Below are 11,839 nucleotides of genomic sequence, written 5' to 3' on the forward strand. Positions count from 1 at the left end.
AGGACGAAAACGTTCCTCACTGAAGCTCAAAGGATCCACAATAATTTGTTTCTAGTAAAAGAAAAAATGTATAGTAAAACTAATCAGTAACTGATAGCACCTTGTTACTTTAATTCATCAGAATGATCCAATCTTAGAAATGTTACAGTATCCGTGAAAGAAAGCATGTTTTGTTTTTTGGGTTTTTTTACAGTAGGTACTTACTTCCCTGTAGATAGTCCAATAAAATTATGAGAAACCTCCCCTGTGCATTAAAGTTTCGTTTAACTGTCAATATTACTGTATAGCAAGAAAATGTCCAGAAACTTGGCCACAAGAAAGCATATTTGAATCTACATATCATGCAGTATTGCCAGCATAAAATCACATCGTAGCTACTGAATTCTCAGTAACTGCATGTCAATCGAGACGAATCTCAACTATTTGGCTTGTTAAATGTTACCACCCCATCATGAATGAACAGGGAAACTTCCTAAATTACACTCCTTGTAATAATACTTTGCTCTAGTTTATCCAGTCTCTTTCTTCCTTCCCCCTCTACATAATTACACAGAGGAATGTAAAATTGTTCTCAAAAGTTAAGAGAAAACATGTACAGTAAGGTTTAAAATGTTACAGAAATCATTTTTTTCAAGGCAGAGCAAAGAGCAGGTTTATCTTAATTGAGTATTACTGCAGTACAACTTATACTGAGAGTGTTATGGCTACATCAACAATTCTAGTCCAAATCCCCTTTTCAGGGGGTCACAGTGCTACCATAAAAATTCACTGCAGGCTGAAACTGTGTACTAGATGTCACCCCACAGCACTTAAAAGTATTTTATTTAAAGAATCTCTGTATTATGGAAAAAAGAATATACAGCTGTTGCAGGTTGTTTAATGCTTTAGAACAAATCCTGAAATTTTTTTTGAAGTTAAAACTGACCAGTCTATAACGACATGCAAGTAGCATCCATTCTGTGCATTGAACACTTCCTCCTCCAGAACCCAATCAAAGTTTGCCACTGAACTGTCAGATGCATAGGTTCTTTGGAACTCAGTATATTGTTACTCGTGCATTTATTGCTGCAACAACCTTAAACAACAAAACACAACCTGTTCACGTGTTACTGCCACTGAACAATGTTTTACTTTAGCTATAGGTAGAATTCCTGGGATCTTCAAATACCTATTTAGAATATCATGCCACTTAGTGCTAGCAATGGGTAGAAATGTCTAAAACTATCTTATACGCACAGTCAGCAACACTGATAATCTTGATATCTAGAGCTGGGCCAACTAAGCCATTTTGAGGCACTGTCAACTAAGCTAGGTCTGGTTTAATCTAATCAAAATCACACCATAGTGCCAAAAACACCTGCCAGAGCCCCAAACTGATCTGCAAATGGCTTCTAAGTGTTGTAATATGGTTGCTGAACCAGCAACAGTGGTGCTTTTTTGCAAACATTCCTTTGTGCAGGCAGCTTGAAAAATAAGGTAAGAGTTATTTATATGTAAGGTAATAGGTTTTTTATATACACACACACACACACACACACACACACACATGTATATTTAGACACACTATTTAAGCAAAAGGTAAAGATGGTAGTCATGGCCTTTCACTGCATATACATTTTATTTATATTGCAAGACTTTTTGGGAAGGTGGAAGTCAGGGTACTAAAAACATTTTTGGAAAGAGGGCAAAAAAGGGCAAAAATTTTTAACTGGCGGGCAGAGGCAGTGAACAGAGAGAGGTGTAGGAGAGAGGCAGGGTGAAGGACTCAACAACAGAAAACATTCACTACAGCTATTTCTAAAGTACACTTTTTATTTACTTCTAGAAATGTTGGTACCACCTTCTTTATTAGTCAGAGGTCTCTACATTGTAGTTACAAAAAGTCAGCTTCAGGAACAAGTATGCTCAGTAACAGTTTTCTATTACTCTTCTATTAAATGTGGCATAAAATGGGCTACTGTTCAGCATTACAGTATTTTTACTGGGCTTACTTGAAATGGACTCCATGTATTAATACAGCTATTCTGAACCAACATCAATAACTTTAAACTCCCCATTCCATAATCTCTTCCTGGTGTAATAAAGCCAATTCCCAAACAATTCATCTGCCTGTGAAAAATCTGTCAGAATCTATCCCACTTTGTTTTGCTGTCTTCCTATAGTAATTTTTAACTGATTTTCCAGGAGCTGGACAAGTGGGCCACAATCCCAAGAGGTGAGGACAACCTTTCAACAGGCTAGCCAATTCTGAAGAGCCTCTGGAACAAGGCAGAACTATTTCAATCAACTGATGGTGTTTAAGGATTCTAGTCTTGCAAATTTTTTAGCAGACAAATTCTGACTTCAGTCTTAAGATACAAAACAATACACCCAGAGCCACAGCCCTGGAGACTGCAGTTGGGCACTGCCATTTGTAACAATGGTTTTCCACTAATCCAAAAACATCTAAACAGAGTTCATGTCTCAGTAAGATGCTAACAGCACTGTAAGAAGCAACTAAGAACACATTTACTGCTAGTTAAAGTATTTCTAGCATATTACAAGAATCCATTAGCTGGCAGAACATATTTACTATACTATGTAGAATTACTAGTTTCCAAACAGCAACCAGAAGAGAGTGATAAAATCTCCCGAGTTTGTTTATTCTTCATTCAATCCACAAGTCTCCAGCCATAAGAAATGGTGTAGTTCCACTGTGTGGGTGATATAAATCCTTGTTTTAGAAATAGGAACATAAAAGGGTTTCAACTGTGAACACAGAGGGCCTTTAAATACCATCCTAAATATCACTCTCTACTTAAGAAACACAGCCTTTGTATAGTTCTGTAACAGATTACTCTTCCACATAGTACGATTTCCATGGTGTCAACAACCTTCTTGATGTTTTTCTCCTCTTTAACCAATTTATAAGCAGCAATCTTTGAAATGAAATATACAAAGTAAAGTTACATTATGTATCAAACAGGTTCAATACTTACATCAAAGTTGTTGAGGGCATAAGCTAGCTCTCCCCCTCCACCCTGTGGTTGGGTGCCATCATCAGATGCTGTAGCTTGGGCTGCATTTGAAATGCCCGTGACTGCCTGTTGTAACTGTTTGTAGATCAAGTCCCGGTTAGCTTTGTAAGCAGCTACATCAGGATGCTGCAGACAGGCCTGAGAAGCAGTATAAAGTATTGGAATATTTTTCTGTAGAATTCCTCTGGCTGCAGCCATCTGATCACGATGGCCCGCGTCCTTCAATTCCTGTAAAAGAACAAAAACAAAACAAGTTATCAACATTTAGAGAAACTTCCTGTGCTTGAGATTTACATATTTTTCCCTTTTAATAAAGCTAAAAGTACCGTTCTTTACCCAAGAGTAGGTTAAATCTCAACTAAGTAACAGTTCTTTCCATGTCTGTAGTTAATAAAAGTTTGGTTACATTTGGAACACAACAGTAGCTCATTAAGTAATGATGCTGCATAGCAGCCCCAAACTTAACTTTTTAAAAATTCAAATGAAGATGCTTATTACTTGACATGACAGAGTAGATGGCTCATTTTCAATGCTGACAACTGGCCTAGACATCTACACTGATGCTTTATTTCCTAATGTTCAGGAAATAAATGAATGTGTAACAGAACAGGGTGCAATGATTAAATGTGCTTAGTTTTGTTGTTGTTGTTTTTTAAAACTGTCACCCAAAACCAAGCCAAACTTAAAAAAAACCCCAACTGTTTTCTTCAACCAGGGTGCTGCAGCATCCTGGGGTGACATGAGATCTTTTTAAGGGTGCTGTGGGTTGCTGTTAAATGATAATAGTACTGTTATACTGTTATGTGTACAAACACCTATCCATGAGATGAACCCAAAGACTTCAAACAGGAATCCACAATGTCAAGAGCATTCTGTCCTGTTGCGGTCTGAGTTCTCTGCAACAAGACAAGCTGCTCTATTATTTCTCCATCATCAAAAAAAAATAGGAAACCTAAGAGCTGGCATTTTCCGATGGATGCCTCAAGTCTACGAAGATTGAAAACCACTGTCTTAACCCCACTCTGCATTCCAAAACCTCCTCCTAAAATCTCTGAGATGTAGGGATACTTGGTTCCTGTAAGTAACTTCTACTTCCCTGATCACAGGGAGAATCTAGAGCCTATTCCTCCACGGCCCATCTCTGAACATGGCTCCCTTCCCACTCCTTTAGTAGGGGTGGGGAAGATAAAATTCCTTTAATTTTACAAAAGCTTTTGGATGGTGTCAAGGTTGGGACATAAGAAACAAAGAAATGGACTTTTAGAAAAGGAGTGTTTCTACAAATATCTGAAGATGTAGGGAATGGTCAAGTTTCTATTTAGGAAAATCCCAATTGATCAAACGTTAAGTTATAGCTCTTTTCTACATGCTCAATCTTCCACCCTATAGGGCAGCAATTTTCAGTACATACAAAACTTATAATCCCATCATTTTAAATGTTAAATCATGAAAATGTTATTCAAAGGCTGAAGGACTTGAAGCACTCACACTGGGGTTTTCTTTTGTAAAATGTACTGTTTTCGAGGACCCTCTTGGTGCCTCAAGCACACATATAGCAAAGACCTCCTCCCGCCTCCCACCCCCCTTTTCTTTTTTGGCACTGGAAAGTAAGTTTTTGCATCTTACAAACAGTATGTTTTCCTAGTCTAAAACACATTATAGTATACCCAACAGTATGATGCATTTAATTCCCTTCTCCTGTTCCTCCTCAGATTTGAATAGCATTATAAACATTGAAAGAGTGAAAAGGAATATTTTATTTGAATGACCCTTTGCTGAATAAAATCCAAGAAAAGGAGTCCAGTGAAACTACACACAGAAGCATGCTCTGGATCAAATCCAACTGAAGTGCAAGGTCATTAGTGTATCAGTAACCAGGACAACCTTTTTCAAAGCAAAGTAAGAGATATTACCCAAAACAAAGAAAAAATTAATAGAACATTAAAAACTCTTTTCATTCTACGAAAGCACCAAAATTCAAACAATAACATCCCATTCTTCCCCTGTGAGTTTACACACTAACTAGGATCCCACTGTATTGTCATAAAAGATGGCAATGTCATCCTATTATTACTATTAAACATGGGTCAGGAATCTTTAGACTTCATAAATGGGGGACAGTGGTTTAGGATTACATTCTACTTTCAAACGATAGACGCCAATACAGCCTGATAAAAATACCTTCTGGTATTTTCCACAAAAGAATGAGATGACTAATAAATTGTGTGAACTGGATAAAAAGGAAGAGTATTTTTAGCTGCTTGTTAGAATAAAACCTTGTGTATTCCTCTAAATAAGAAGGTTCATGATTTGCTAGTTTTTTAAGTGACACCTTATTTTCTTCTGTCCAATTTAAGAAATTGTTTTGAGCATTTAAAAATCTTCTCAGTATACTCTCCCCTGCCACCTGGGTTAAATGCTAACCATATAATCTTGATACTTGAGCATTCCCTGCATTTAAAAGTGCCTAGGTATAAATATACCACTGTATTTACAATGGAGATGCTACTTCATTTACTAATTTAGCTTCTTCCATTGGAGGAACAGGTTTGAGTTCTCAGCAAAAGGCCTTTATTGTAAAACTGCATCTACCCCAGACTTTTGATGGCATAGCAATGTAATTTTAGGACATATGGTTTTTCTACTCAATCAATAGCCATGTCAGTAAAATCTTTATGTAGACCAAGTGTTCTGTGTTAGTACAATGCTGTTTTTATGGGCCACATACTGAAATTTGTGTGGTACTTAATCTCTTTGGAATATATCTTTAAAAATACATTTACATTTTAAGTTCTAGCATTGCTAATATTTTATAACTGATCACTGAAATTTTTCTCTCTCTTTAGTAAACATGAGCACAAAATGACTTTTCTTGGCTTTATGGGCCTTTATCAAAAGATACAAACTTGATTAAAATCAGGGCAGGGGTAGGAACAGAACACAGGAAGTACTTGAAATAAAATTTAATAAATACTCCTTAAGGGTGCATCCACACATGCAGGCACGTGCGCTTGCAGCAGCTCAAATAGAAGCGGTGCAAGTGTGAGCTGGGGCTTTTTGCCTCAGCACATGTGCCTGGATATGCACTTTGGTGTGGTGCAAGTTGTGCCACTTGGGGCAAAATAACCCTGCCTGGCCCTCCCCGGATCTACAGCGAGGGGGAGCTAGAGCCCGGGGCCAGCAGCTGTGCTGGCCCTAGCAGTGTAAAAAGCTGCCCTGTCCTGGCTCCATCAGTACAAAGGGCTTTGAGATGCTGCAAGGGGCACGTGCATGCTCATCTGGATGTGCCCTAAGAGTACAAAAGGTAAAAAATGTAAGTCAGTAACCTTTGGAGAAAATTGATAACGCTGAAGTCATTAAAACCTGTTAGTAAAGCAGGAGAAACACTCTAAGCAGGGTTACTTGTGTGGTATATAGTACTTCCCTCAGTTTTGAGAACTACTTTGGAAAGAACCTACAAAACCTGTTCAGATAGCTGAATTCATTCAACTCAGTGAAGCCACAACATCTTGTGTTAACATTTATAATTTCACACATTATACTTAATGTAAAATTATACCAAAAAACTCAGATACTACATCCAGTAAAAAGTCTCCCCCAGAGACTTTAAACTCATGGCAAAAAATGCAACATGAAGAGAGATTGTAGACAGACAGACAGACGTACATATGCACAAAATTCAGATAAAACATTATCTCTTACTGTAGTTTTTTGTATTTGTATGAATAAAAACATGCATTATTGCTGACACTAGAGGCTTTAATTCTTATAAAACAGGAACTTTAATGCAATTCATCTAGAATAACCACACCATTTCAAACTAGCAAGACAATTTACCCATCCTTACTTTTCAATGTAGCTGACATTTATTTGCCTATAAGAATGAGTTATTTCAAAGACACTGAACAAAATGCATCTTACACACAATTTAAGATTAAGCCAGAGTTCACTAGGTTAGTCACATGTACAGCATTTGAACAGAAGAAAAACACTTTTTTAGAGCCTGCACAAAAAATGGCAACTAGAAAAAAAAAACTGCTGAAGTATTCATTTGCTTGAGATAATCATCCAAAATAGAAAAGCCCTAATTACATGCAAAATTTCTGTTAATACAATGCTGCTGCTAAGCCTACCAGCCATCTGCCCTCACAGAAATGTAGATGACTCCAAGGGCACCTATAATTCTGTTGCCTTGCTTATATGAAATCACTTTGCTTTTCTGTCTGAAAATGCTAATATAAGGCAGCATTTAAGACTCCTAGATTCTAGCCCTACTCTGCCACTGGATTACACAATGACCTTGGGCAAGTCATTTCTTCTCTCAGCATCAGATCCTCCATCTATTAAAAAGGAAAACTGATACTGACTTCTTTTGCAAGGAATTGAGATTTAGGGATGGGAAGTTCTATAAAAGCACTCATTAAAACTGTTTGTCCAATGTTGCCAAGTTACAGTGGCTATGGGAACCATGAGTTTGCACTTAAATGTATTACAGGGGTGGGCAAATGTGAATAGGATGGGATTCAATACTGACAAGTACAGGGTACTGCACTTGGGCAGGAAGAACCAGCAGCATACCTCTAGCTAGGGAACTGTTTTCTTGAAAGCACAGTGGCAGAAAGAAATCTTGGAGTCATTATTGATTCCAAAATGAACATGGGTCGCCAGTGTGAGGACGCAGTCAGTAAGGCTAACCGCACCTTGTCACGTATCCACAGATGCATCATGAGCAGGTCCAAGGAGGTGATTCTCCCCCTCTACGAGACACTGGTCAGGCCACAGTTGGAATACTGTGTCCAGTTCTGGGCACCGCACTTCAGGAGGGATGAGGCCAGCATCGAGAGGGTCCAGAGGAGGGCCACTCACATGATAAGTGGGCAGCAGGGCAGGCCCTATGAGGAGAGGCTAAGGGACCTGAACCTGTTCAGCCTTTGCAAGAAGGCTGAGAGGGGATCTAGTGGCCATCTATAAACTTACCAGGGGGGACCAGAGAATGGGCGAGACCCTGTTCCCCTGAGCACCTCCCAGAGTAACAAGGAATAACGGCCACAAGTTGATTGAGAGTAGGTTCAGGCTAGAAATCAGGGGGCACTACTTCACAGTCAGAGAGGCCAGGATCTGGAACCAGCTTCCAAGGGAAGTGGTGCTGGCTCCTACTTTAGGGGTCTTTAAAAGGAGGCTTGATAACTACCTAGCTGGGGTCATATGAGCTTAAACTTAGCAGGGGTCATACGAGCCCTGTATTCATTCCTGCCCAGGGCCGGGGGTTGGACTAAATGATCTGCTCAGGTCCCCTCTGACCCTACATCTATGAATCTATGAACCCCTCCCCACCCAGTTAGTTGATTTTAAATTAAAACACAACTAGTGCCTTTGTCTACAAAGGATTTAATGTCAGTCAACAGCTGAGCAAAGATTGATTACACAACAGATTTAATTTTTTTTTAAGCATACTATTGGGTGATTTGTAAAGTGAACAGCACAATATAACAATATATAATGCTGATTAATAGTGCCTGATAATCAAACCAAGCAGCTGCTCCTGGCTCCTCCACTAAGTTTCTGAAAGGTGTTTTACTGGTGAACAAAAAGGGAGAACAGTTGGCCACTGAAGACAAAATAGAAAGTACTATTACACTACCTGCTGTCTTTTGGCTGCCATTATATTAAGTTTATCCACTTCTGGCTTGAGACTCTTGTATTGTATTCCTAAATCTTGTTCAGTACCAGCATTTCTTAATTTCAGGATACCTTCTTCCACCTACAAAAGAATATATAGTTATTTCTTTTATATATTTTTGGGCTTCCAGTATATAGTTAGGAAAATAATTAAGACTAAAGTTTACAGCAGGGGTGGGCAATTATTTTGGGCAGAGGGCTACTTATCCAGTTTTGGCACGCTGTCAAGGGCTGCATGGGTAGTGCTGCCCCTTGACAGGTGTCCCGCCCCCTGGTCACCATCTTGGGACCAATGTCCCTATGTCTTGGGACCAATGTCCCAGGACCAGCACCGATAGGACCCAAAGCGGGGCACAGGCTGGCAGGGGTCTGTGGAGCTGGGCTAGGCTGCACCAGCAGGGAGAGGGGGGAGGGAGCTGGCCTAGCTCTATAGAGCCCCTGCCAACTGGGACCCCATGCTCCTGCCACCCAGCTCTGGGCCCCGCTAGCACTGGCCCCGGGACACTGGTGCGGGCCTCGTATTCCCGCTGGCTCCCCGCCCACTCACTCCCACTGCCCTCCAGTCCCACGGTACAGGCGGGGGCAGCACACAGCCCCAACGCCCTGCTCACCAGCAGGGAAGAAGCTGGTGCTGAGCACGGGGAAAAGCAGCCTCTCCCCCGCCACTCTCTGATGCAGTCACTTACAGCCCATGCAGGGCTGTCTGGAGCAGGCACAGGCAGCCCTACGTGAGCTGTGAGCAGCTGCAGCACGGGGTGCCAGCCACATGCCCAGCGAGGGGCCACTTTTCCCTGCGCTCAGCACCAGCTTGTAACCCGCCTCTGCTGCCAGGCTGCGGCCCCGCCCGGGCTCCGGTGGCGGGGGGAGGCCACAGCTGCTGCCGCTATGTGCAGCCCCAACGGGCAAGCCCGGAACCAGCAGAGGGCCCAGGCTGGCAGCGGGGATGGGTTACAAGTTGGTGCTGAACGCGGGGAGGGGGAAAAGAAGCTGCCCCTCGTCCGCCCCATGCCCGGTGCCCCGTGCTGCAGCCACGGGGCAGGCAAGGGGCCACTTTTCCCCACCCACGCTCGGCTTTTCCCCCAGGCTCCTTCCCTGCCTGCGGTCCTCCCCTCCCTTCCCCCATCTCCCCCCTTACCTGAATTTCCAGCACAGGGCAGCCACATGCTCCCAGCCAGGGGGCAGGGCCGGGCGGGCCCTATTGTTGTGGGAGCCCACTGGGCTTCCCCTGGGTCTTACTGCCCTTGGTTCCAGCCATTTTTGACAGAAACCAAGGGCAGATAAATACTAAATTTTCTAAATTTTTTAGAGCCCTCACGGGCTGGATCTGACCCACGGGCTGTATTTTGCCCACCCCTGGTTTACAGTTAACAAATTATAAACACTGTTTGTTCTCTTTGAGATATGCTTAAGCAGCAAGATCTCAAGTAGAACTGCACTGTAGCCAACACTCTCAGTGTTCGATAGCAACACAGTGTTTTAAAAACACCGCACTTCAGGAGGGATGTGGACAACATGGAGAGGGTCCAGAGGAGAGCCACCCTCATGATCAGGGGTCAGCAGGGCAGGCCCTACAAGGTGACCTGAACATGTTCAGCCTCCACAAGAGAAGGCTGAGGGGGGGATCTAGTGGCCATTTACAAACTAGTCAGGGGGGGACCAGCAGCCATTGGGGGAGTCCCTGTTCCCCCAAGCACTGTCAGGAGTGACAAGAAATAACGGTCACAAGCTGGCAGAGGGTAGATTCAGGCTAGATATCAGCAGGCGCTACTTCACTGTCAGGGTGGCTAGGATCTGGAACCAACTTCCAAGGGTAGTGGTGATGGCTCCTACCCTGGGGGTCTTTAAGAGGAGGATGGATGAACACCTGGCCGGGGTCGTCTGACCCCAGTACTCTTTCCTGCCATGGCAGGGGGTCAGACTTGATGATTTGCTCAGGTGCCTTCCGACCCTACCAACTATGAAACTATGAAAACAACTGATAAACAGAAGCCTTGAACACCAGTACAGAAAATTCTCCATTTTGGAAGCAAATTAGCCAAAGAACAGAACAGACTAGATATTAAAGCAGGGGCAGGCAATTATTTCAGGGGGAGGGCTGCTTAACGATATTTGGTGAGCTTTCTAGGGTCGCATGGGTAGCCCCACACCTTGATAGTTGCCCTGCCCCCTGGTTGCCATCTTGGGACCAGAAGTCTTCCCCCCACCCCAACCTATGCCATCAGAATTCCCTCCCCTTCGCCCCAGAAATACTCCTTTTGGGAAGGGAGGTTGACATTTTAGAACCAAAAAAACAAAAACAACAAATCATATCCAAAAAGTCAAACACCTACTATAACGTATTTTAATTTTATTACAAAAAATATTTTTGTCATGGTTTGTGTTTGAGAACTATAACTCAAAACTAAATTCTTTGTCTTGTATATTGTGTGGGGGTGTGTGTGTATGCATGTGTATGTGTATGCTGGGGTGTGGCTCTGTGTGTGTGGGGAGGCATAAGATATGTTGGGGGGTTGTGTATATATGTGGGGGGTTGCGAGAGGTGTGGGTGTGTGTCATTTGTGGGGGGGGTACACTCCATACTCTCCCCACGGCGCAGCAGCAGCAGGAGGCAATCAGGGTAATTGTGCCTGGTACAGGGGCTGTTGCCGCCTGGCAGCATGGATTTCTGGCCAGTGTTGCACATCATGGCAAGAGGCACAGCCCGGCCAGGCTACCTCTGTCACTGGTGCTCCTGACTGTGCATGCACAGCCCCTGCATTTGCGCACCACAGGAGGGAAGCCCCATGCACTGGAGACAGCTGCGTTTCCTGCCCTCTGCAGCGCAGGTCCCAGGGCTCTGCAGGAAGCGGGGGCTGGGGCCCCTTTCCACTTCCAGCATGGTCCTGAGACCTACACAGCACCAAGGTGAGGGAAGGCAGCTGACTCCAGCATGAGGAGCTTCCCTCCAGTGCCGCACGAGTACGAGGCTGCGTGTGCATGGTGGGGAGGGCTGGTGATAGAGGTGGCCTGACTGAGCTGAACTCCTTGCCACAATGTGCAGTGCTGATCGTAGCCACATGCCACCAGGCACCAGCACTTCTGCCAGGCACAAGTACTGAGAGCTCCCGCCTGCTGCTGCTGCCACTGTCTAGCATGGGTACCCA

At 43.2% G+C, this 11,839-nt stretch overlaps 1 protein-coding gene across 1 annotated transcript in view; it reads right to left on the reverse strand.

Annotated features, from left to right (window-relative positions):
* The window catches only part of CTNNA1 (catenin alpha 1), a 166,980-nt gene that overhangs the window by 137,474 nt on the left and 17,667 nt on the right, over positions 1 to 11,839 (reverse strand). The window contains 3 exon segments of the mRNA XM_025206059.1: positions 1 to 51; positions 2,979 to 3,245; positions 8,659 to 8,778. The exon segment at positions 1 to 51 is cut by the window's left edge and continues 21 nt beyond it. Coding sequence (XP_025061844.1) covers positions 1 to 51; positions 2,979 to 3,245; positions 8,659 to 8,778 — 438 coding nt within the window.

Source organism: Alligator sinensis, unplaced genomic scaffold (assembly GCF_000455745.1).
Source record: "Alligator sinensis unplaced genomic scaffold, ASM45574v1 scaffold156_1, whole genome shotgun sequence".
Taxonomy (NCBI): domain Eukaryota; kingdom Metazoa; phylum Chordata; order Crocodylia; family Alligatoridae; genus Alligator; species Alligator sinensis.